Source organism: Thunnus maccoyii, chromosome 1, assembly GCF_910596095.1.
Source record: "Thunnus maccoyii chromosome 1, fThuMac1.1, whole genome shotgun sequence".
NCBI classification, from domain to species: domain Eukaryota; kingdom Metazoa; phylum Chordata; class Actinopteri; order Scombriformes; family Scombridae; genus Thunnus; species Thunnus maccoyii.
This window is the reverse complement of record NC_056533.1, coordinates 657,878-685,444: the sequence shown is the minus strand read 5'-3', so window position 1 is coordinate 685,444 and position 27,567 is coordinate 657,878. Positions and strand designations below refer to the sequence as shown.

Below are 27,567 nucleotides of genomic sequence, written 5' to 3'. Positions count from 1 at the left end.
ACTGTCTTGACAATGGTAGGTGAATCCTGGGAAAACACCTCCACAAAACAGGGGGTTGCCTCCTCCTACAACACAAAAAGCAAAAACAAAATAAAATTAAACAAAATGAATGAACCACATTACTAAAATACTTCCTTGCAAGTCTGCTGTGACACAAAATATCTTCTGGCTTCTAGTGCAAGAACAAAACATCCTTTATAAACATTAGGTCTGTATTATACAATTTGCTTCGACTTTACAGATATACAATGCGTATAACTAATCCATGTTTTTTTATATGCAACCTTATAGGCTACCAATTTAAACTAGACTTGCATGATTGTAAATAATGCTGAAGTGTAAAATACATTCACACAAACCTCCACCGGCAGAACATCTTTCACAGGACAGCCAGGTGAGGCCTCACAAGACACGAGCTGGGTGCCAGGTTTAGCCACAACCTAGGAAGGAAACACAATTGAAAGAACTGTATAAATGTACTTTATCATTGTTTCACAATTACTCCCTGAATATTACAAACAGGTAAATATGTCATTACTATCTTCTCAAACTATACAAAAGAAAAATGTAAATATAACATTTAAAAAAAGAAAAGTTACCAACCTGCTGCTGTCCACGTTTCCTTTTTGAGGCAACAGCTTTCTGCCGGCGGACCACATTTGGCTTCTAATGTAAGACAAAAACAATTTAAATACAAATACAAATTTGGGGCATAAGTAAATTCATACAATATAACAGTCCCATTCTGTGTCAAGACAAAACACTTATAAAAAGGCCTCACAAATACAATTTGAATGCAAATTACCAGTTTGCCTTGTGGAACAGCCGTGCACACAGGGCTAGGGAGATGCGATGGGACAGCTTTGTCCATCGCATCCAACACGGCACTGCTGAAACGGACGGGATTCAGCGGGATGAAACACTTGACTGATGTTTCATCTGCCTGTGGAAAACAAAAGAACAAGACCATTGTTGCAAATGTATCTTGAAAATAAGCCAAAACATGCACACAGGTACAGCAACAAATGGATATCACTTTGTCCGCACAGTGTTACACTAGTCAGGAAAAATCTTCCACTCCAAAAACTAAAACACACATACAATATGCAATGTCTCACCTTCCTGCCCTTGCTGACAACTGTCCAGTCAAAAGGGTTTGACGGACGCGGCACAGGTGCTTCTCCCTTCACCACCACCTTTGGTACAAAGGTTCTCCCAGGGGGTGAAGTCCTGAGAGGAACCTGGGGCGTAGGTGGTGGTGTCTCCAATAGCTGATAAGCAGACATCCAGATCAGCTGAGAGAGGATCGCCATACCGCCAGCATCACTCAGGTGGACCTGCAAAATATAAGCAATAAATAATATTTTACAAAACAGAAGTTTTCATGTCTGTATGAATCTACAATGAATTGCACTTTAAAAATCAACTAAACTTGAGTATAGTAAGTTTTTCCATTGGCAATCTTATCAGATATTGTTCTACTTACGCCATCTCTGCTCCACAAGTCCAGGCGATCCAAGGGGAAGTGCTCAGCGGTGGGAAAGTATCTGATACCTAAAAAAAAAAAAAACAACAACACTGAAACAAAAAACTCACACACACACACACATCATGAAACAGTGAAATATCTACATATATTAATTTGTCACTTTATATCATATTAACTGAATGAATTCTTTGATTCCTATAATCAGATAGGCCAAAAAGAAATCATCTGTTATACATATCAAAACTAACACTAAAACTTTCTTTTCAACTTACCCATGCTGGCTGCCACACGATGGAACTCTTGCCGCATGAGTTCCTGAATACCCAGGTCTGCATTCAGGCGAGGTGTGAAATCCTGGACAAAGACCTATACAAAACAAAAGTATTTCCATAATGATGAAAATTATTGTATACAATTTTCACCAGGTAACCCAATCAAATAATGCGTAGTACCAAAGACTATTTACTACTATAAAGCATACCGTTGTCCAGAGACTGCACGCGCTGCGCAGGAACTGTCGAAAGTCAGCTCCCGCCTCATCAACCGTCCTGCTGGCGGTCAGGTTGTTGCTGGGGGCCATCACACAGACTGCGTCGGGTGTCCGAGGTACAGCAGCATGCAACATCTCGGTCCTCAACTCAGACGCACAGGCCCCCGGGGTCGACATGAAGCCAAAGGAGAGGCGTCCCTCTGGCATCTTCACAAATCCATCTACCATGGCCCGTAGATGGGAGGCTCCAATGACAAGAACGAACTGGAACAACAAACAATTTAATCAATTACAATCAATAACAACTCTTTACATCAAAGGTTTTTTATTAAACCAATAATACCTTCTTGTCAGGATCCTCAGGTGGAATGACCAATTTGTGACTGCGCCCAGTCAAAGCAGAAATTGGCCACTTCTTCACCTTATGACGAAAACCTGTGCCCTCACCTGTTTATAAAAACACAACAACCCCACAAAAAGTTCAATTAAAAATTTGGAACAAACAAATGCATGGAAACATACATTACAATCATACTACAACTATGTAATGCATATACATATAAGAAAAAGCTGTACTGAAAAAACTGTTGAATACATACGGGCACAGGTGCCAGTGGAAGGCCGCTGAGGTCCGGAAACCACAAGACGGCGCTCCGCCATGCTCTGCCTGGCTGCCTGAGAACGGCGAAAGGACTTCTTGCGAGGCATCTGAAAATATGCAGACACAACTGGTTAATTTACATTATGACACTGTGCTATATGACATTACTAAACACTTCTAACACACAATAGAGGTACTATTACATTTTTTCATACATCTAACATATCATTTACAATGGCGGGAAAATATTTCAAATTATTGTTTTCTGTAATAGACAGACCGCGCGCGCCAACCCACACACACACACACACACACACACACACACTTTATCAATGAAAGAAACTTGGCCACAAGGGATATATAATTTCTGATAAAATAACATGGTTAATATAAGGGACTCCGACGATGTGTACAAGTTTACAGACCATAGACTAAGAAAAAGTGGCTATATTTGGTTGATAGGATGGCGTTAATCATAGCTAGTTTAGCAGAGTGCTTTGACAATCTATGTTTAACAATACAAATAATAATGCTAAAGCTAAATTTCGATAGTGGGAGTGCAGCTATCCGTTAACACAAAACGTACGTTACTCATAGGACAACGTTTGAAATTACCATACTCGAAACATAAAAAAACACTGTTCCTAAAGCTATAATTGACTTCACACAGGAGCTAATGACACACATGAGGATAAAATGATAATGAGCCACAAATACCTTAAAACTTTGTCGCTAATTATAAAACATTTCATTCACTTACAGTGCGTTCACCAAAAGTCCACCGAAGAGAAGAAGAATGCTGTCAAAGTCGCTGCTAAAGTCGCTGCTGAAGTTGCTGTTGAAATTGCAGAAAGGCTCACAAGCTAGCTTGTTCGCGCTATCGCTCTCTCACCAGTTGTCACAATGTCCGAAAACAAAGCAACAAGCGGCAAACGTTATCTCACCAGTATTTATACCTTAACCTTTGCGGCTTTCAAAATTCAAATCAGCCAACCAGGAGTGCCGACAAATATGCGCAAAGCTGCTGAAGAAAAAAACATACCGGATACCATTACGGAAGTTGTCAAAATAAAAGCCTTTGCGTTCCAGCGCACAATGTTATTAAAAGGAAATAGTTGTAATGAACTGCTACATTTAAAATTAATCAGTACTTTACAAATAAACTGAGTATTAATGCTTCAAGAGGTAATATGTTGAAACAAAAAAGACAGAAACCAATACTGACCTGGTTAGATAAAAAATATTGAAAATAACATAAAAAAGGATATTAATAAGTAATTACTCACGTTACTCTAACAACTAAATTGCTCCATTTCATGAATTTTTACAGATTAATCTATGTTGTGAAAATAATCATAAAGCTATAAATAAAACAATATAATGTTTTATTTTTGAACAGAGAAGTGACTGTGTACCAATAAAACCCAAATATGGAGCTGGTACATAGTATAACTTTATTAAAATTTACCTATTAATAATATTGTGGGTGGAGGGGGTTCTTCTGCATTGACAACAGAATAACACACACTTCAAGGGGCACCTGTTAAATAATATTGTGACTAATACACCTGATAACAGTCAATCAACAACCACAAGAACATTTGAAAAAACTTTATTTGAACAAAACCAACAAAAAAATTTTTTTAAAAAATTATGAGGTGGAGGGTTCCTCTTCCTCTTCCTCTTCCTCTGGAGGAATGGCAGCATCTGCAGACATGGTAGACAAAAATATTAAAACAGTCATTGTGACAATAACACTTTATGACATAAATTCTTTTGAACTATATATATATATATATATATATATATATATATATATATATAATGCATATGAATATAAAACATGCAATGGTACTCAATAACATCTACAATAGCCTCTCCACAACTGAACAAACAATTACCATCTTTAATAAAACAGGCACACGCCCGCTCCACCTCCAACTGCTCCTGCAGTTCCTTTATTTGCTGCTGCGCATGGAGCAGCTGCAGTTGAAGCTGATGCTTCTGCTGCTGCTCCATGCGCAGCTTCATCTCGGCCGCCCGGCGAAGACGAATGTCTTTTGCCATCTTGTGGCAGACTCGGCCATGTACCCCGACGCTCTGCTCATATAGCTGGCGTCGGGGCACTGCCTCGTCGTTGCATGAATACTGTGAACAGATAAACACATGCTGATTTGAATCCAATTACTTGATAACATTAAAAAAAAATAAACAATAGCAAGGTAAAAATCACACCTTGATTTAAAAAAAAAAGTATTTGCCGGTTTTATAAAGTATTATGTACATGGAATTTGATTTGTATGAGCATAACATTGTATTTTTCCATATTATCATGTCGATATTATTTTCCAAATACCATATTTATTTTTCCGATGTGTTTTGTCCAACTCATAAAGAATCTCATAAATACTCTCTACACAAAAACTACCACATTAATCACTTACAGAATGTAGCTGCAGCTCCTGCCGGAGCTGCTCCATCTCAGCATCATCAGTTCTACTGAATTTCGAGGGTGATGCCTCAGCCATCTGCGCAACAACATAAAACCCGACACAATAATTAAACTACAAACAACAAAGATAAATACTTAATTAATAACCACATACTATGGAAAGAAAACAAAACAAAAATATCACATCATATCATATATCATATAGATATAGCACATTTTTAATTCAGAGAAAAAGTAATTAATTGTGCAACTACAAGCCTGTATATGCTTTTACACTTTAATTACACGGGGTCGTAATTTCATAAGGCGTATAAACAATTACTATCTCTGCTGAATTTTGCTATCATTTCAAGTCGCCTTCTCGCTACTTCGCTACTCTTTAGTACTTTCTGAACGCGGCAGACGCTGCCCATCCCCCACCCCACCATTTGTGCAGAGCTGCAGAGCAGCGAAACACAGCAATGACAAGTTGAGAATTAACTATGACCAAAGCTTTGCAAATAAAAATCCAAGAACAGTACTTTATTACAAAGTAACCGAAAAGCAATGAAGAGACTCAAAACTAATAAAAAGATATTGTCATAAAAGGTTTAATTTACGTATTACGAAATAAAAAATATAGCATAATATGTGTAATAGTAAACATGTTCTATCGTCACAAGACATATTTCGTCATGTAACATATCCCGAACTCATATTTCCTATTAAAAATGACAAGTGAAAACACAGTAGAAGAGATGCTAACCTTCAGCTTGCTTAAGTGGATCTGGTTGCCCGGCTATTTTTTTTTACACATACTCCAGGTAGCCCCGCCCCTACTCTGCCTCTGATTGACTAAGGTTAAATCGGAACATAACATGTCGACCAATCCTCATCCTCTTAATAAAGCATGGACGCTACATGAGAATGACACATGATCAAAAGCCGTTGCCATGGCAACACATCAATAGCCGCAATCAATTCCTTGTTTCAGCGACAAGGAATGGCCAACAGTCACGAAACTTGACACATGTCTGAAGAGACACAAAATTACATTTTGTATGAGTCATTGACATGTATGACACAAAATAACTCAAAAGTGCCCCATAAAAAATGTCTAAATTGAAGCCCAGCCTTAAAGATTAACATAGAAAATGAAATTCACAGGGCATATGTAATTTATTCACACGCACAAAAAGCATCCAACAAGAAGTCCACCATTTTGAAAAACTTTTTCACTGCCATTTGTCATGCCTTGTATTTTAACAAACTCCTCGTACGGAATTTGTCGTAAGGACTTCAAAATCAGTGTGCGTCTTCAACAGGAAGTTACATGTTTTTACGCTCTGACGCCCTGTGATTAGGACGGTGATCGAATCCAGCTGAAATTTACTCAGGAAACTCTCAAGACCTTGGAGATCGTATATTATGAAGTTGGTGACACTTCGTCGAAAGGTGTTGCCATGGCGAAGCAGCGAATTCCGATGTGACGCCATGACATTTCAACGCCTTATAACTTCACTCCACGTGGTCTGATCTTTTCCAAATTTCATATGCTTGTTAAGAGTCTCGGTCTGAACACATGTTCAGTCTCATATTTAGCGAAAGTCATAGCGCCACCTACTGGCAACAGGAAGTATCATGCGTCGTACTTTGTCTAATTACTCCTAGGAAATTTGGCTGATGCACCTGAAATTAAGTCAGCTAATAAACAAGACCTTGGTGATGCTACATTTGGCAGCTCATAACCCAAAACTGAATGCTGTTACCATGGCGACACATCCTTCGCCATGAAATATGATACTGTTTTTCAGGGAGAAGGGATTGCTCTACAGTCATGAAACTTGACACACATGTCTAGAGTGATGTCAGCTAAAATCCTATGTGGTCGCTTTGAATGGGCGTGGCAAAATGGCTCAACAGCGCCCCCTTTAAAATTTCAAAATTGCAGCCCCGCCTTCCAGATTAACGTAGAGAGATGAAATTCACAGGGCACATGTATAATGTCAAGACGCACAAAAAAGCCTCTTGAAGCCTTATTGTAAGTCGAACAGGAAGTCGGCCATCTTGAAAAAAATGGTACATTTTCGCCTTTTCTTGGCCATTTCGCATACCTTGTATTTTAAAGAACTCCTCCTACAGAATCCATCGTAAGGACTTAAAAATCAGTGTGTGTCATCTAGACTAGTGTATGATCATGATGGTTTGGCCGTGGCGTGGCGTTGAGTTTTGATGTTTCGCCATGACAGAGGAAATTGATATAACTTGAGTGTACACGGTTGGATCTGCCTCAAACTTTACACAACAAGTCACTGACAAAAGCCCTTGGACTGAGCGTCACTTCGACATGCGCTGGGGTGCGAGGGCCCGATCATCGCTGCTTGCAGCTTTAATTAGGGCCCGAGCACCGACCGGTGCGAAGCCCTATTGGAACTGAAGGAATTATTAGGGCCCGAGCACCGACCGGTGCGAAGCCCTATTGGAACTGAAGGAATTATTATTATTATTATTATTATTCCTCCGAAACAAACGCATTTTTGAGGGCCTAAACATGCACGAAAACTCATGAAAATTTGCACAGATGTCAGGACTGGCGAAAATTTCGATATTTTATGGGTCTCGAAATAAAGCGGGACAAAATGGCTCGACAGCGCCACCTAGAAAGTCAAGAAAATTGAGCCCCTCGATACAGATTGTCGTAGGAGAACGAAATTCGGTATGCATATGTATCATGACCAGACGCACCAAAAAGTCTCAAGGACACATAGCCTAACTCCAACAGGAAGTCGGCCATTTTGTATCAAAGTTGAAATTTTGCACCGATTTTGTCATTCCCAGCCCGCATACTTTAACGAACTCCTCCTAGAGATTTGACCCCAGGACTTTCAAATTCGGTCCGTATCATCTACAGGCATAGGAGATTAAAAGTTGCTAAAACAATTCTCATTAGTCTTTCCTAGGGGGCGTGGCTGGGCGGCGAATTTCGATCCTTCGCCATGAAAAATGAAACGGCTATAACTCCGGCATACATGATCCTAAGAGAGCCAAACCTTTTGTGCTTCATAAGAGTCCCGCCCTGAACGGGTCCATGTGACAATACAGGATATGAGTCATAGCGCCACCTCCTGGCAACAGGAAGTTACATGTTTTACGCTCTGACGCCCTGTGGGCAGCACGGTGATGGAATCCAGCTGAAATTTACTGAGAATAGCCTCAAGACCTTGGAGATCTTATATTATGAAGTTGGTGACCCTTCGTTGAAAGGTGTTGCCATGGCGACGCGGCGAATTTCGATGTGACGCCATGAAATTTCAATGCCTTATAACTTGACTCCACGTGGTCTGATCTTTTCCAAATTTCATATGCTTGTTAAGAGTCCCAATCTGAACACATGTTTAGTCTCATATTTAGCGAAAGTCATAGCGCCACCTACTGGCAACAGGAAGTATCATGCGTCGTACTTTGTCTAATTACTCCTAGGAAATTTGGCTGATGCACCTGAAATTAAGTCAGCTAATAAACAAGACCTTGGTGATGCTACATTTGGCAGCTCATGACCCAAAACTGAATGCTGTTACCGTGGCGACACATCCTTCGCCATGAAATATGATACTGTTTTTCAGGGAGAAGGGATTGCTCTACAGTCATGAAACTTGACACACATGTCTAGAGTGATGTCAGCTAAAATCCTATGTGGTCGCTTTGAATGGGCGTGGCAAAATGGCTCAACAGCGCCCCCTTTAAAATTTCAAAATTGCAGCCCCGCCTTCCAGATTAACGTAGAAAGATGAAATTCACAGGGCACATGTATAATGTCAACACGCACAAAAAAGCCTCTTGAAGCCTTATTGTAAGTCGAACAGGAAGTCGGCCATCTTGAAAAAAATGGTACATTTTCGCCTTTTCTTGGCCATTTCACATACCTTGTATTTTAAAGAACTCCTCCTACAGAATCCATCGTAAGGACTTCAAAATCAGTGTGTGTCATCTAGACTAGTGTATGATCATGATGGTTTGGCCGTGGCGTGGCGTTGAGTTTTGATGTTTCGCCATGACAGAGGAAATTGATATAACTTGAGTGTACACGGTTGGATCTGCCTCAAACTTTACACAACAAGTCACTGACAAAAGCCCTTCGACTGAGCGTCACTTCGACATGCGCTGGGGTGCGAGGGCCCGATCATCGCTGCTTGCAGCTTTAATTATTATTATTATTATTATTCCTCCGAAACAAACGCATTTTTGAGGGCCTAAACATGCACGAAAACTCATGAAAATTTGCACAGATGTCAGGACTGGCGAAAATTTCGATATTTTATGGGTCTCGAAATAAAGCGGGACAAAATGGCTCGACAGCGCCACCTAGAAAGTCAAGAAAATTGAGCCCCTCGATACAGATTGTCGTAGGAGAACGAAATTCGGTATGCATATGTATCATGACCAGACGCACCAAAAAGTCTCAAGGACACATAGCCTAACTCCAACAGGAAGTCGGCCATTTTGTATCAAAGTTGAAATTTTGCACCGATTTTGTCATTTCCAGCCCGCATACTTTAACGAACTCCTCCTAGAGATTTGACCCCAGGACTTTCAAATTCGGTCCGTATCATCTACAGGCATAGGAGATTAAAAGTTGCTAAAACAATTCTCATTAGTCTTTCCTAGGGGGCGTGGCTGGGCGGCGAATTTCGATCCTTCGCCATGAAAAATGAAACGGCTATAACTCCGGCATACATGATCCTAAGAGAGCCAAACCTTTTGTGCTTCATAAGAGTCCCGCCCTGAACGGGTCCATGTGACAATACAGGATATGAGTCATAGCGCCACCTCCTGGCAACAGGAAGTTACATGTTTTACGCTCTGACGCCCTGTGGGCAGCACGGTGATGGAATCCAGCTGAAATTTACTGAGAATAGCCTCAAGACCTTGGAGATCTTATATTATGAAGTTGGTGACCCTTCGTTGAAAGGTGTTGCCATGGCGACGCGGCGAATTTCGATGTGACGCCATGAAATTTCAATGCCTTATAACTTGACTCCACGTGGTCTGATCTTTTCCAAATTTCATATGCTTGTTAAGAGTCCCAATCTGAACACATGTTCAGTCTCATATTTAGCGAAAGTCATAGCGCCACCTACTGGCAACAGGAAGTATCATGCGTCGTACTTTGTCTAATTACTCCTAGGAAATTTGGCTGATGCACCTGAAATTAAGTCAGCTAATAAACAAGACCTTGGTGATGCTACATTTGGCAGCTCATGACCCAAAACTGAATGCTGTTACCGTGGCGACACATCCTTCGCCATGAAATATGATACTGTTTTTCAGGGAGAAGGGATTGCTCTACAGTCATGAAACTTGACACACGTCTAGAGTGATGTCAGCTAAAATCCTATGTGGTCGCTTTGAATGGGCGTGGCAAAATGGCTCAACAGCGCCCCCTTTAAAATTTCAAAATTGCAGCCCCGCCTTCCAGATTAACGTAGAAAGATGAAATTCACAGGGCACATGTATAATGTCAACACGCACAAAAAAGCCTCTTGAAGCCTTATTGTAAGTCGAACAGGAAGTCGGCCATCTTGAAAAAAATGGTACATTTTCGCCTTTTCTTGGCCATTTCACATACCTTGTATTTTAAAGAACTCCTCCTACAGAATCCATCGTAAGGACTTCAAAATCAGTGTGTGTCATCTAGACTAGTGTATGATCATGATGGTTTGGCCGTGGCGTGGCGTTGAGTTTTGATGTTTCGCCATGACAGAGGAAATTGATATAACTTGAGTGTACACGGTTGGATCTGCCTCAAACTTTACACAACAAGTCACTGACAAAAGCCCTTGGACTGAGCGTCACTTCGACATGCGCTGGGGTGCGAGGGCCCGATCATCGCTGCTTGCAGCTTTAATTATTATTATTATTATTATTATTATTATTATTATTATTATTCCTCCGAAACAAACGCATTTTTGAGGGCCTAAACATGCACGAAAACTCATGAAAATTTGCACAGATGTCAGGACTGGCGAAAATTTCGATATTTTATGGGTCTCGAAATAAAGCGGGACAAAATGGCTCGACAGCGCCACCTAGAAAGTCAAGAAAATTGAGCCCCTCGATACAGATTGTCGTAGGAGAACGAAATTCGGTATGCATATGTATCATGACCAGACGCACCAAAAAGTCTCAAGGACACATAGCCTAACTCCAACAGGAAGTCGGCCATTTTGTATCAAAGTTGAAATTTTGCACCGATTTTGTCATTTCCAGCCCGCATACTTTAACGAACTCCTCCTAGAGATTTGACCCCAGGACTTTCAAATTCGGTCCGTATCATCTACAGGCATAGGAGATTAAAAGTTGCTAAAACAATTCTCATTAGTCTTTCCTAGGGGGCGTGGCTGGGCGGCGAATTTCGATCCTTCGCCATGAAAAATGAAACGGCTATAACTCCGGCATACATGATCCTAAGAGAGCCAAACCTTTTGTGCTTCATAAGAGTCCCGCCCTGAACGGGTCCATGTGACAATACAGGATATGAGTCATAGCGCCACCTCCTGGCAACAGGAAGTTACATGTTTTACGCTCTGACGCCCTGTGGGCAGCACGGTGATGGAATCCAGCTGAAATTTACTGAGAATAGCCTCAAGACCTTGGAGATCTTATATTATGAAGTTGGTGACCCTTCGTTGAAAGGTGTTGCCATGGCGACGCGGCGAATTTCGATGTGACGCCATGAAATTTCAATGCCTTATAACTTGACTCCACGTGGTCTGATCTTTTCCAAATTTCATATGCTTGTTAAGAGTCCCAATCTGAACACATGTTCAGTCTCATATTTAGCGAAAGTCATAGCGCCACCTACTGGCAACAGGAAGTATCATGCGTCGTACTTTGTCTAATTACTCCTAGGAAATTTGGCTGATGCACCTGAAATTAAGTCAGCTAATAAACAAGACCTTGGTGATGCTACATTTGGCAGCTCATGACCCAAAACTGAATGCTGTTACCATGGCGACACATCCTTCGCCATGAAATATGATACTGTTTTTCAGGGAGAAGGGATTGCTCTACAGTCATGAAACTTGACACACATGTCTAGAGTGATGTCAGCTAAAATCCTATGTGGTCGCTTTGAATGGGCGTGGCAAAATGGCTCAACAGCGCCCCCTTTAAAATTTCAAAATTGCAGCCCCGCCTTCCAGATGAACGTAGAAAGATGAAATTCACAGGGCACATGTATAATGTCAACACGCACAAAAAAGCCTCTTGAAGCCTTATTGTAAGTCGAACAGGAAGTCGGCCATCTTGAAAAAAATGGTACATTTTCGCCTTTTCTTGGCCATTTCGCATACCTTGTATTTTAAAGAACTCCTCCTACAGAATCCATCGTAAGGACTTAAAAATCAGTGTGTGTCATCTAGACTAGTGTATGATCATGATGGTTTGGCCGTGGCGTGGCGTTGAGTTTTGATGTTTCGCCATGACAGAGGAAATTGATATAACTTGAGTGTACACGGTTGGATCTGCCTCAAACTTTACACAACAAGTCACTGACAAAAGCCCTTGGACTGAGCGTCACTTCGACATGCGCTGGGGTGCGAGGGCCCGATCATCGCTGCTTGCAGCTTTAATTAGGGCCCGAGCACCGACCGGTGCGAAGCCCTATTGGAACTGAAGGAATTATTAGGGCCCGAGCACCGACCGGTGCGAAGCCCTATTGAAACTGAAGGAATTATTATTATTATTATTATTCCTCCGAAACAAACGCATTTTTGAGGGCCTAAACATGCACGAAAACTCATGAAAATTTGCACAGATGTCAGGACTGGCGAAAATTTCGATATTTTATGGGTCTCGAAATAAAGCGGGACAAAATGGCTCGACAGCGCCACCTAGAAAGTCAAGAAAATTGAGCCCCTCGATACAGATTGTCGTAGGAGAACGAAATTCGGTATGCATATGTATCATGACCAGACGCACCAAAAAGTCTCAAGGACACATAGCCTAACTCCAACAGGAAGTCGGCCATTTTGTATCAAAGTTGAAATTTTGCACCGATTTTGTCATTTCCAGCCCGCATACTTTAACGAACTCCTCCTAGAGATTTGACCCCAGGACTTTCAAATTCGGTCCGTATCATCTACAGGCATAGGAGATTAAAAGTTGCTAAAACAATTCTCATTAGTCTTTCCTAGGGGGCGTGGCTGGGCGGCGAATTTCGATCCTTCGCCATGAAAAATGAAACGGCTATAACTCCGGCATACATGATCCTAAGAGAGCCAAACCTTTTGTGCTTCATAAGAGTCCCGCCCTGAACGGGTCCATGTGACAATACAGGATATGAGTCATAGCGCCACCTCCTGGCAACAGGAAGTTACATGTTTTACGCTCTGACGCCCTGTGGGCAGCACGGTGATGGAATCCAGCTGAAATTTACTGAGAATAGCCTCAAGACCTTGGAGATCTTATATTATGAAGTTGGTGACCCTTCGTTGAAAGGTGTTGCCATGGCGACGCGGCGAATTTCGATGTGACGCCATGAAATTTCAATGCCTTATAACTTGACTCCACGTGGTCTGATCTTTTCCAAATTTCATATGCTTGTTAAGAGTCCCAATCTGAACACATGTTCAGTCTCATATTTAGCGAAAGTCATAGCGCCACCTACTGGCAACAGGAAATATCATGCGTCGTACTTTGTCTAATTACTCCTAGGAAATTTGGCTGATGCACCTGAAATTAAGTCAGCTAATAAACAAGACCTTGGTGATGCTACATTTGGCAGCTCATGACCCAAAACTGAATGCTGTTACCGTGGCGACACATCCTTCGCCATGAAATATGATACTGTTTTTCAGGGAGAAGGGATTGCTCTACAGTCATGAAACTTGACACACATGTCTAGAGTGATGTCAGCTAAAATCCTATGTGGTCGCTTTGAATGGGCGTGGCAAAATGGCTCAACAGCGCCCCCTTTAAAATTTCAAAATTGCAGCCCCGCCTTCCAGATTAACGTAGAAAGATGAAATTCACAGGGCACATGTATAATGTCAACACGCACAAAAAAGCCTCTTGAAGCCTTATTGTAAGTCGAACAGGAAGTCGGCCATCTTGAAAAAAATGGTACATTTTCGCCTTTTCTTGGCCATTTCGCATACCTTGTATTTTAAAGAACTCCTCCTACAGAATCCATCGTAAGGACTTAAAAATCAGTGTGTGTCATCTAGACTAGTGTATGATCATGATGGTTTGGCCGTGGCGTGGCGTTGAGTTTTGATGTTTCGCCATGACAGAGGAAATTGATATAACTTGAGTGTACACGGTTGGATCTGCCTCAAACTTTACACAACAAGTCACTGACAAAAGCCCTTCGACTGAGCGTCACTTCGACATGCGCTGGGGTGCGAGGGCCCGATCATCGCTGCTTGCAGCTTTAATTATTATTATTATTATTATTCCTCCGAAACAAACGCATTTTTGAGGGCCTAAACATGCACGAAAACTCATGAAAATTTGCACAGATGTCAGGACTGGCGAAAATTTCGATATTTTATGGGTCTCGAAATAAAGCGGGACAAAATGGCTCGACAGCGCCACCTAGAAAGTCAAGAAAATTGAGCCCCTCGATACAGATTGTCGTAGGAGAACGAAATTCGGTATGCATATGTATCATGACCAGACGCACCAAAAAGTCTCAAGGACACATAGCCTAACTCCAACAGGAAGTCGGCCATTTTGTATCAAAGTTGAAATTTTGCACCGATTTTGTCATTTCCAGCCCGCATACTTTAACGAACTCCTCCTAGAGATTTGACCCCAGGACTTTCAAATTCGGTCCGTATCATCTACAGGCATAGGAGATTAAAAGTTGCTAAAACAATTCTCATTAGTCTTTCCTAGGGGGCGTGGCTGGGCGGCGAATTTCGATCCTTCGCCATGAAAAATGAAACGGCTATAACTCCGGCATACATGATCCTAAGAGAGCCAAACCTTTTGTGCTTCATAAGAGTCCCGCCCTGAACGGGTCCATGTGACAATACAGGATATGAGTCATAGCGCCACCTCCTGGCAACAGGAAGTTACATGTTTTACGCTCTGACGCCCTGTGGGCAGCACGGTGATCGAATCCAGCTGAAATTTACTGAGAATAGCCTCAAGACCTTGGAGATCTTATATTATGAAGTTGGTGACCCTTCGTTGAAAGGTGTTGCCATGGCGACGCGGCGAATTTCGATGTGACGCCATGAAATTTCAATGCCTTATAACTTGACTCCACGTGGTCTGATCTTTTCCAAATTTCATATGCTTGTTAAGAGTCCCAATCTGAACACATGTTCAGTCTCATATTTAGCGAAAGTCATAGCGCCACCTACTGGCAACAGGAAGTATCATGCGTCGTACTTTGTCTAATTACTCCTAGGAAATTTGGCTGATGCACCTGAAATTAAGTCAGCTAATAAACAAGACCTTGGTGATGCTACATTTGGCAGCTCATGACCCAAAACTGAATGCTGTTACCATGGCGACACATCCTTCGCCATGAAATATGATACTGTTTTTCAGGGAGAAGGGATTGCTCTACAGTCATGAAACTTGACACACATGTCTAGAGTGATGTCAGCTAAAATCCTATGTGGTCGCTTTGAATGGGCGTGGCAAAATGGCTCAACAGCGCCCCCTTTAAAATTTCAAAATTGCAGCCCCGCCTTCCAGATTAACGTAGAAAGATGAAATTCACAGGGCACATGTATAATGTCAACACGCACAAAAAAGCCTCTTGAAGCCTTATTGTAAGTCGAACAGGAAGTCGGCCATCTTGAAAAAAATGGTACATTTTCGCCTTTTCTTGGCCATTTCGCATACCTTGTATTTTAAAGAACTCCTCCTACAGAATCCATCGTAAGGACTTAAAAATCAGTGTGTGTCATCTAGACTAGTGTATGATCATGATGGTTTGGCCGTGGCGTGGCGTTGAGTTTTGATGTTTCGCCATGACAGAGGAAATTGATATAACTTGAGTGTACACGGTTGGATCTGCCTCAAACTTTACACAACAAGTCACTGACAAAAGCCCTTCGACTGAGCGTCACTTCGACATGCGCTGGGGTGCGAGGGCCCGATCATCGCTGCTTGCAGCTTTAATTATTATTATTATTATTATTCCTCCGAAACAAACGCATTTTTGAGGGCCTAAACATGCACGAAAACTCATGAAAATTTGCACAGATGTCAGGACTGGCGAAAATTTCGATATTTTATGGGTCTCGAAATAAAGCGGGACAAAATGGCTCGACAGCGCCACCTAGAAAGTCAAGAAAATTGAGCCCCTCGATACAGATTGTCGTAGGAGAACGAAATTCGGTATGCATATGTATCATGACCAGACGCACCAAAAAGTCTCAAGGACACATAGCCTAACTCCAACAGGAAGTCGGCCATTTTGTATCAAAGTTGAAATTTTGCACCGATTTTGTCATTTCCAGCCCGCATACTTTAACGAACTCCTCCTAGAGATTTGACCCCAGGACTTTCAAATTCGGTCCGTATCATCTACAGGCATAGGAGATTAAAAGTTGCTAAAACAATTCTCATTAGTCTTTCCTAGGGGGCGTGGCTGGGCGGCGAATTTCGATCCTTCGCCATGAAAAATGAAACGGCTATAACTCCGGCATACATGATCCTAAGAGAGCCAAACCTTTTGTGCTTCATAAGAGTCCCGCCCTGAACGGGTCCATGTGACAATACAGGATATGAGTCATAGCGCCACCTCCTGGCAACAGGAAGTTACATGTTTTACGCTCTGACACCCTGTGGGCAGCACGGTGATGGAATCCAGCTGAAATTTACTGAGAATAGCCTCAAGACCTTGGAGATCTTATATTATGAAGTTGGTGACCCTTCGTTGAAAGGTGTTGCCATGGCGACGCGGCGAATTTCGATGTGACGCCATGAAATTTCAATGCCTTATAACTTGACTCCACGTGGTCTGATCTTTTCCAAATTTCATATGCTTGTTAAGAGTCCCAATCTGAACACATGTTCAGTCTCATATTTAGCGAAAGTCATAGCGCCACCTACTGGCAACAGGAAGTATCATGCGTCGTACTTTGTCTAATTACTCCTAGGAAATTTGGCTGATGCACCTGAAATTAAGTCAGCTAATAAACAAGACCTTGGTGATGCTACATTTGGCAGCTCATGACCCAAAACTGAATGCTGTTACCATGGCGACACATCCTTCGCCATGAAATATGATACTGTTTTTCAGGGAGAAGGGATTGCTCTACAGTCATGAAACTTGACACACATGTCTAGAGTGATGTCAGCTAAAATCCTATGTGGTCGCTTTGAATGGGCGTGGCAAAATGGCTCAACAGCGCCCCCTTTAAAATTTCAAAATTGCAGCCCCGCCTTCCAGATTAACGTAGAAAGATGAAATTCACAGGGCACATGTATAATGTCAAGACGCACAAAAAAGCCTCTTGAAGCCTTATTGTAAGTCGAACAGGAAGTCGGCCATCTTGAAAAAAATGGTACATTTTCGCCTTTTCTTGGCCATTTCGCATACCTTGTATTTTAAAGAACTCCTCCTACAGAATCCATCGTAAGGACTTAAAAATCAGTGTGTGTCATCTAGACTAGTGTATGATCATGATGGTTTGGCCGTGGCGTGGCGTTGAGTTTTGATGTTTCGCCATGACAGAGGAAATTGATATAACTTGAGTGTACACGGTTGGATCTGCCTCAAACTTTACACAACAAGTCACTGACAAAAGCCCTTGGACTGAGCGTCACTTCGACATGCGCTGGGGTGCGAGGGCCCGATCATCGCTGCTTGCAGCTTTAATTATTATTATTCCTCCGAAACAAACGCATTTTTGAGGGCCTAAACATGCACGAAAACTCATGAAAATTTGCACAGATGTCAGGACTGGCGAAAATTTCGATATTTTATGGGTCTCGAAATAAAGCGGGACAAAATGGCTCAACAGCGCCACCTAGAAAGTCAAGAAAATTGAGCCCCTCGATACAGATTGTCGTAGGAGAACGAAATTCGGTATGCATATGTATCATGACCAGACGCACCAAAAAGTCTCAAGGACACATAGCCTAACTCCAACAGGAAGTCGGCCATTTTGTATCAAAGTTGAAATTTTGCACCGATTTTGTCATTTCCAGCCCGCATACTTTAACGAACTCCTCCTAGAGATTTGACCCCAGGACTTTCAAATTCGGTCCGTATCATCTACAGGCATAGGAGATTAAAAGTTGCTAAAACAATTCTCATTAGTCTTTCCTAGGGGGCGTGGCTGGGCGGCGAATTTCGATCCTTCGCCATGAAAAATGAAACGGCTATAACTCCGGCATACATGATCCTAAGAGAGCCAAACCTTTTGTGCTTCATAAGAGTCCCGCCCTGAACGGGTCCATGTGACAATACAGGATATGAGTCATAGCGCCACCTCCTGGCAACAGGAAGTTACATGTTTTACGCTCTGACGCCCTGTGGGCAGCACGGTGATGGAATCCAGCTGAAATTTACTGAGAATAGCCTCAAGACCTTGGAGATCTTATATTATGAAGTTGGTGACCCTTCGTCGAAAGGTGTTGCCATGGCGACGCGGCGAATTTCGATGTGACGCCATGAAATTTCAATGCCTTATAACTTGACTCCACGTGGTCTGATCTTTTCCAAATTTCATATGCTTGTTAAGAGTCTCGGTCTGAACACATGTTCAGTCTCATATTTAGCGAAAGTCATAGCGCCACCTACTGGCAACAGGAAGTATCATGCGTCGTACTTTGTCTAATTACTCCTAGGAAATTTGGCTGATGCACCTGAAATTAAGTCAGCTAATAAACAAGACCTTGGTGATGCTACATTTGGCAGCTCATGACCCAAAACTGAATGCTGTTACCATGGCGACACATCCTTCGCCATGAAATATGATACTGTTTTTCAGGGAGAAGGGATTGCTCTACAGTCATGAAACTTGACACACATGTCTAGAGTGATGTCAGCTAAAATCCTATGTGGTCGCTTTGAATGGGCGTGGCAAAATGGCTCAACAGCGCCCCCTTTCAAATTTCAAAATTGCAGCCCCGCCTTCCAGATTAACGTAGAAAGATGAAATTCACAGGGCACATGTATAATGTCAACACGCACAAAAAAGCCTCTTGAAGCCTTATTGTAAGTCGAACAGGAAGTCGGCCATCTTGAAAAAAATGGTACATTTTCGCCTTTTCTTGGCCATTTCGCATACCTTGTATTTTAAAGAACTCCTCCTACAGAATCCATCGTAAGGACTTCAAAATCAGTGTGTGTCATCTAGACTAGTGTATGATCATGATGGTTTGGCCGTGGCGTGGCGTTGAGTTTTGATGTTTCGCCATGACAGAGGAAATTGATATAACTTGAGTGTACATGGTTGGATCTGCCTCAAACTTTACACAACAAGTCACTGACAAAAGCCCTTCAACTGAGCGTCACTTCGACATGCGCTGGGGTGCGAGGGCCCGATCATCGCTGCTTGCAGCTTTAATTAGGGCCCGAGCACCGACCGGTGCGAAGCCCTATTGAAACTGAAGGAATTATTATTATTATTATTATTATTATTATTCCTCCGAAACAAACGCATTTTTGAGGGCCTAAACATGCACGAAAACTCATGAAAATTTGCACAGATGTCAGGACTGGCGAAAATTGCGATATTTTATGGGTCTCGAAATAAAGCGGGACAAAATGGCTCGACAGCGCCACCTAGAAAGTCAAGAAAATTGAGCCCCTCGATACAGATTGTCGTAGGAGAACGAAATTCGGTATGCATATGTATCATGACCAGACGCACCAAAAAGTCTCAAGGACACATAGCCTAACTCCAACAGGAAGTCGGCCATTTTGTATCAAAGTTGAAATTTTGCACCGATTTTGTCATTTCCAGCCCGCATACTTTAACGAACTCCTCCTAGAGATTTGCCCCCAGGACTTTCAAATTCGGTCCGTATCATCTACAGGCATAGGAGATTAAAAGTTGCTAAAACAATTCTCATTAGTCTTTCCTAGGGGGCGTGGCTGGGCGGCGAATTTCGATCCTTCGCCATGAAAAATGAAACGGCTATAACTCCGGCATACATGATCCTAAGAGAGCCAAACCTTTTGTGCTTCATAAGAGTCCCGCCCTGAACGGGTCCATGTGACAATACAGGATATGAGTCATAGCGCCACCTCCTGGCAACAGGAAGTTACATGTTTTACGCTCTGACGCCCTGTGGGCAGCACGGTGATGGAATCCAGCTGAAATTTACTGAGAATAGCCTCAAGACCTTGGAGATCTTATATTATGAAGTTGGTGACCCTTCGTTGAAAGGTGTTGCCATGGCGACGCGGCGAATTTCGATGTGACGCCATGAAATTTCAATGCCTTATAACTTGACTCCACGTGGTCTGATCTTTTCCAAATTTCATATGCTTGTTAAGAGTCCCAATCTGAACACATGTTCAGTCTCATATTTAGCGAAAGTCATAGCGCCACCTACTGGCAACAGGAAGTATCATGCGTCGTACTTTGTCTAATTACTCCTAGGACATTTGGCTGATGCACCTGAAATTAAGTCAGCTAATAAACAAGACCTTGGTGATGCTACATTTGGCAGCTCATGACCCAAAACTGAATGCTGTTACCATGGCGACACATCCTTCGCCATGAAATATGATACTGTTTTTCAGGGAGAAGGGATTGCTCTACAGTCATGAAACTTGACACACATGTCTAGAGTGATGTCAGCTAAAATCCTATGTGGTCGCTTTGAATGGGCGTGGCAAAATGGCTCAACAGCGCCCCCTTTAAAATTTCAAAATTGCAGCCCCGCCTTCCAGATTAACGTAGAAAGATGAAATTCACAGGGCACATGTATAATGTCAACACGCACAAAAAAGCCTCTTGAAGCCTTATTGTAAGTCGAACAGGAAGTCGGCCATCTTGAAAAAAATGGTACATTTTCGCCTTTTCTTGGCCATTTCGCATACCTTGTATTTTAAAGAACTCCTCCTACAGAATCCATCGTAAGGACTTCAAAATCAGTGTGTGTCATCTAGACTAGTGTATGATCATGATGGTTTGGCCGTGGCGTGGCGTTGAGTTTTGATGTTTCGCCATGACAGAGGAAATTGATATAACTTGAGTGTACACGGTTGGATCTGCCTCAAACTTTACACAACAAGTCACTGACAAAAGCCCTTGGACTGAGCGTCACTTCGACATGCGCTGGGGTGCGAGGGCCCGATCATCGCTGCTTGCAGCTTTAATTATTATTATTATTATTATTCCTCCGAAACAAACGCATTTTTGAGGGCCTAAACATGCACGAAAACTCATGAAAATTTGCACAGATGTCAGGACTGGCGAAAATTTCGATATTTTATGGGTCTCGAAATAAAGCGGGACAAAATGGCTTGACAGCGCCACCTAGAAAGTCAAGAAAATTGAGCCCCTCGATACAGATTGTCGTAGGAGAACGAAATTCGGTATGCATATGTATCATGACCAGACGCACCAAAAAGTCTCAAGGACACATAGCCTAACTCCAACAGGAAGTCGGCCATTTTGTATCAAAGTTGAAATTTTGCACCGATTTTGTCATTTCCAGCCCGCATACTTTAACGAACTCCTCCTAGAGATTTGACCCCAGGACTTTCAAATTCGGTCCGTATCATCTACAGGCATAGGAGATTAAAAGTTGCTAAAACAATTCTCATTAGTCTTTCCTAGGGGGCGTGGCTGGGCGGCGAATTTCGATCCTTCGCCATGAAAAATGAAACGGCTATAACTCCGGCATACATGATCCTAAGAGAGCCAAACCTTTTGTGCTTCATAAGAGTCCCGCCCTGAACGGGTCCATGTGACAATACAGGATATGAGTCATAGCGCCACCTCCTGGCAACAGGAAGTTACATGTTTTACGCTCTGACGCCCTGTGGGCAGCACGGTGATGGAATCCAGCTGAAATTTACTGAGAATAGCCTCAAGACCTTGGAGATCTTATATTATGAAGTTGGTGACCCTTCGTTGAAAGGTGTTGCCATGGCGACGCGGCGAATTTCGATGTGACGCCATGAAATTTCAATGCCTTATAACTTGACTCCACGTGGTCTGATCTTTTCCAAATTTCATATGCTTGTTAAGAGTCCCAATCTGAACACATGTTCAGTCTCATATTTAGCGAAAGTCATAGCGCCACCTACTGGCAACAGGAAGTATCATGCGTCGTACTTTGTCTAATTACTCCTAGGAAATTTGGCTGATGCACCTGAAATTAAGTCAGCTAATAAACAAGACCTTGGTGATGCTACATTTGGCAGCTCATGACCCAAAACTGAATGCTGTTACCATGGCGACACATCCTTCGCCATGAAATATGATACTGTTTTTCAGGGAGAAGGGATTGCTCTACAGTCATGAAACTTGACACACATGTCTAGAGTGATGTCAGCTAAAATCCTATGTGGTCGCTTTGAATGGGCGTGGCAAAATGGCTCAACAGCGCCCCCTTTAAAATTTCAAAATTGCAGCCCCGCCTTCCAGATTAACGTAGAAAGATGAAATTCACAGGGCACATGTATAATGTCAACACGCACAAAAAAGCCTCTTGAAGCCTTATTGTAAGTCGAACAGGAAGTCGGCCATCTTGAAAAAAATGGTACATTTTCGCCTTTTCTTGGCCATTTCGCATACCTTGTATTTTAAAGAACTCCTCCTACAGAATCCATCGTAAGGACTTCAAAATCAGTGTGTGTCATCTAGACTAGTGTATGATCATGATGGTTTGGCCGTGGCGTGGCGTTGAGTTTTGATGTTTCGCCATGACAGAGGAAATTGATATAACTTGAGTGTACACGGTTGGATCTGCCTCAAACTTTACACAACAAGTCACTGACAAAAGCCCTTCGACTGAGCGTCACTTCGACATGCACTGGGGTGCGAGGGCCCGATCATCGCTGCTTGCAGCTTTAATTTGACCTTGTGTTTCTCCAACTGCAACCCATCAATTTGACACGACAAATGTACAGGAAATGTAAAACAGACTGCAGTATTGGTAAGTAAACATTGGTCTATGCAAAATGTTTTGTGCTGTTTGGTCAGTAGATCAGTTTTATATATTTCAAAGGAGAATTGGTAAAAGAGGGTAAACAACATATTTTGTTCTGCTGTTCAGTCTGAGGGAAAACCATTTGCATTGTGCATCACAGATTTAATTGCAGTGGTTCACTATTCAGTGTGGGTATTTCTGCCATATGGAAGAAGGCCATTAGATTTCTGTAAACATGGTGCACAAACCCTGTGCACAGTGAAAATAATAAGTAAAATGTAGTAGTTTCTGTTCAGCAGTTAACAATAAATAATTGTCATTTAAAGAGCTAGTTCTGTACTCATTTATTGAAATTTAAATATGGTTTGAAAGTTTACAGCATTATTAGGGCCCGAGCACCGACCGGTGCGAAGCCCTATTGAAACTGAAGGAGTTATTATTAGGGCCCGAGCACCGACCGGTGCGAAGCCCTATTGAAACTGAAGGAGTTATTATTAGGGCCCGAGCACCGACCGGTGCGAAGCCCTATTGAAACTGAAGGAGTTATTAGGGCCCGAGCACCGACCGGTGCGAAGCCCTATTGAAACTGAAGGAGTTATTATTATTCCTCCGAAACAAACGCATTTTTGAGGGCCTAAACATGCACGAAAACTCATGAAAATTTGCACAGATGTCAGGACTGGCGAAAATTTCGATATTTTATGGGTCTCGAAATAAAGCGGGACAAAATGGCTTGACAGCGCCACCTAGAAAGTCAAGAAAATTGAGCCCCTCGATACAGATTGTCGTAGGAGAACGAAATTCGGTATGCATATGTATCATGACCAGACGCACCAAAAAGTCTCAAGGACACATAGCCTAACTCCAACAGGAAGTCGGCCATTTTGTATCAAAGTTGAAATTTTGCACCGATTTTGTCATTTCCAGCCCGCATACTTTAACGAACTCCTCCTAGAGATTTGACCCCAGGACTTTCAAATTCGGTCCGTATCATCTACAGGCATAGGAGATTAAAAGTTGCTAAAACAATTCTCATTAGTCTTTCCTAGGGGGCGTGGCTGGGCGGCGAATTTCGATCCTTCGCCATGAAAAATGAAACGGCTATAACTCCGGCATACATGATCCTAAGAGAGCCAAACCTTTTGTGCTTCATAAGAGTCCCGCCCTGAACGGGTCCATGTGACAATACAGGATATGAGTCATAGCGCCACCTCCTGGCAACAGGAAGTTACATGTTTTACGCTCTGACGCCCTGTGGGCAGCACGGTGATTGAATCCAGCTGAAATTTACTGAGAATAGCCTCAAGACCTTGGAGATCTTATATTATGAAGTTGGTGACCCTTCGTTGAAAGGTGTTGCCATGGCGACGCGGCGAATTTCGATGTGACGCCATGAAATTTCCATGCCTTATAACTTGACTCCACGTGGTCTGATCTTTTCCAAATTTCATATGCTTGTTAAGAGTCCCAATCTGAACACATGTTCAGTCTCATATTTAGCGAAAGTCATAGCGCCACCTACTGGCAACAGGAAGTATCATGCGTCGTACTTTGTCTAATTACTCCTAGGAAATTTGGCTGATGCACCTGAAATTAAGTCAGCTAATAAACAAGACCTTGGTGATGCTACATTTGGCAGCTCATGACCCAAAACTGAATGCTGCTACCATGGTGACACATCCTTCGCCATGAAATATGATACTGTTTTTCAGGGAGAAGGGATTGCTCTACAGTCATGAAACTTGACACACATGTCTAGAGTGATGTCAGCTAAAATCCTATGTGGTCGCTTTGAATGGGCGTGGCAAAATGGCTCAACAGCGCCCCCTTTAAAATTTCAAAATTGCAGCCCCGCCTTCCAGATTAACGTAGAAAGATGAAATTCACAGGGCACATGTATAATGTCAACACGCACAAAAAAGCCTCTTGAAGCCTTATTGTAAGTCGAACAGGAAGTCGGCCATCTTGAAAAAAATGGTACATTTTCACCTTTTCTTGGCCATTTCGCATACCTTGTATTTTAAAGAACTCCTCCTACAGAATCCATCGTAAGGACTTAAAAATCAGTGTGTGTCATCTAGACTAGTGTATGATGATGATGGTTTGGCCGTGGCGTGGCGTTGAGTTTTGATGTTTCGCCATGACAGAGGAAATTGATATAACTTGAGTGTACACGGTTGGATCTGCCTCAAACTTTACACAACAAGTCACTGACAAAAGCCCTTGGACTGAGCGTCACTTCGACATGCGCTGGGGTGCGAGGGCCCGATCATCGCTGCTTGCAGCTTTAATTATTAGGGCCCGAGCACCGACCGGTGCGAAGCCCCATTGAAACTGAAGGAGTTATTATTATTCCTCCGAAACAAACGCATTTTTGAGGGCCTAAACATGCACGAAAACTCATGAAAATTTGCACAGATGTCAGGACTGGCGAAAATTTCGATATTTTATGGGTCTCGAAATAAAGCGGGACAAAATGGCTCGACAGCGCCACCTAGAAAGTCAAGAAAATTGAGCCCCTCGATACAGATTGTCGTAGGAGAACGAAATTCGGTATGCATATGTATCATGGCCAGACGCACCAAAAAGTCTCAAGGACACATAGCCTAACTCCAACAAGAAGTCGGCCATTTTGTATCAAAGTTGAAATTTTGCACCGATTTTGTCATTTCCAGCCCGCATACTTTAACGAACTCCTCCTAGAGATTTGACCCCAGGACTTTCAAATTCGGTCCGTATCATCTACAGGCATAGGAGATTAAAAGTTGCTAAAACAATTCTCATTAGTCTTTCCTAGGGGGCGTGGCTGGGCGGCGAATTTCGATCCTTCGCCATGAAAAATGAAACGGCTATAACTCCGGCATACATGATCCTAAGAGAGCCAAACCTTTTGTGCTTCATAAGAGTCCCGCCCTGAACGGGTCCATGTGACAATACAGGATATGAGTCATAGCGCCACCTCCTGGCAACAGGAAGTTACATGTTTTACGCTCTGACGCCCTGTGGGCAGCACGGTGATGGAATCCAGCTGAAATTTACTGAGAATAGCCTCAAGACCTTGGAGATCTTATATTATGAAGTTGGTGACCCTTCGTTGAAAGGTGTTGCCATGGCGACGCGGCGAATTTCGATGTGACGCCATGAAATTTCAATGCCTTATAACTTGACTCCACGTGGTCTGATCTTTTCCAAATTTCATATGCTTGTTAAGAGTCCCAATCTGAACACATGTTCAGTCTCATATTTAGCAAAAGTCATAGCGCCACCTACTGGCAACAGGAAGTATCATGCGTCGTACTTTGTCTAATTACTCCTAGGAAATTTGGCTGATGCACCTGAAATTAAGTCAGCTAATAAACAAGACCTTGGTGATGCTACATTTGGCAGCTCATGACCCAAAACTGAATGCTGTTACCATGGCGACACATCCTTCGCCATGAAATATGATACTGTTTTTCAGGGAGAAGGGATTGCTCTACAGTCATGAAACTTGACACACATGTCTAGAGTGATGTCAGCTAAAATCCTATGTGGTCACTTTGAATGGGCGTGGCAAAATGGCTCAACAGCGCCCCCTTTAAAATTTCAAAATTGCAGCCCCGCCTTCCAGATTAACGTAGAAAGATGAAATTCACAGGGCACATGTATAATGTCAACACGCACAAAAAAGCCTCTTGAAGCCTTATTGTAAGTCGAACAGGAAGTCGGCCATCTTGAAAAAAATGGTACATTTTCGCCTTTTCTTGGCCATTTCGCATACCTTGTATTTTAAAGAACTCCTCCTACAGAATCCATCGTAAGGACTTAAAAATCAGTGTGTGTCATCTAGACTAGTGTATGATCATGATGGTTTGGCCGTGGCGTGGCGTTGAGTTTTGATGTTTCGCCATGACAGAGGAAATTGATATAACTTGAGTGTACACGGTTGGATCTGCCTCAAACTTTACACAACAAGTCACTTACTAAAGCCCTTGGACTGAGCGTCACTTCGACATGCGCTGGGGTGCGAGGGCCCGATCATCGCTGCTTGCAGCTTTAATTAGGGCCCGAGCACCGACCGGTGCGAAGCCCCATTGAAACTGAAGGAGTTATTAGGGCCCGAGCACCGACCGGTGCGAAGCCCTATTGAAACTGAAGGAGTTATTAGGGCCCGAGCACCGACCGGTGCGAAGCCCTATTGAAACTGAAGGAGTTATTAGGGCCCGAGCACCGACCGGTGTGAAGCCCTATTGAAACTGAAGGAGTTATTATTATTCCTCCGAAACAAACGCATTTTTGAGGGCCTAAACATGCACGAAAACTCATGAAAATTTGCACAGATGTCAGGACTGGCGAAAATTTCGATATTTTATGGGTCTCGAAATAAAGCGGGACAAAATGGCTCGACAGCGCCACCTAGAAAGTCAAGAAAATTGAGCCCCTCGATACAGATTGTCGTAGGAGAACGAAATTCGGTATGCATATGTATC

At 42.6% G+C, this 27,567-nt stretch overlaps 2 protein-coding genes across 12 annotated transcripts in view; one reads left to right on the top strand and one right to left on the bottom strand.

Annotated features, from left to right (window-relative positions):
• Positions 1-27,567, top strand: part of adamts17 (ADAM metallopeptidase with thrombospondin type 1 motif, 17) — a 626,422-nt gene that overhangs the window by 346,917 nt on the left and 251,938 nt on the right. The gene's annotated exons all lie outside the window — the stretch shown is intronic.
• On the bottom strand, positions 673-6,336 carry LOC121899321. 3 transcript variants are annotated; one of them, XM_042415258.1, is made up of 7 exons: positions 5,025-6,336; positions 2,579-4,728; positions 2,323-2,426; positions 1,971-2,243; positions 1,762-1,855; positions 1,487-1,554; positions 673-1,337 (listed from the first exon to the last, which is right to left on the bottom strand). In XM_042415258.1, exons 2-7 carry the CDS (start codon positions 2,685-2,687, stop codon positions 936-938), a joined length of 1,050 nt encoding a protein of 349 aa, XP_042271192.1. In that variant the 5' UTR covers positions 2,688-4,728; positions 5,025-6,336; the 3' UTR covers positions 673-935. The 3 variants fall into 3 exon arrangements, with proteins under 3 accessions (XP_042271192.1, XP_042271106.1, XP_042271028.1); XM_042415172.1 differs by having other exon boundaries at positions 2,579-5,108; positions 5,778-6,336; XM_042415094.1 differs by having other exon boundaries at positions 2,579-6,336.

Bases quoted from the DNA above. Each gene is read 5' to 3' on its own strand.
- LOC121899321 (XM_042415094.1), bottom strand. From the start codon at position 2,687: ATGCCTCGCAAGAAGTCCTTTCGCCGTTCTCAGGCAGCCAGGCAGAGC. The intron at 2,427-2,578 runs GTATGTATTCAA...TTTTATAAACAG, and splicing joins TTCCACTGGCACCTGTGCCC to GTGAGGGCACAGGTTTTCGT. The intron at 1,555-1,761 runs GTAAGTTGAAAA...TTTTTTTTTTAG, and splicing joins TCGTGTGGCAGCCAGCATGG to GTATCAGATACTTTCCCACC.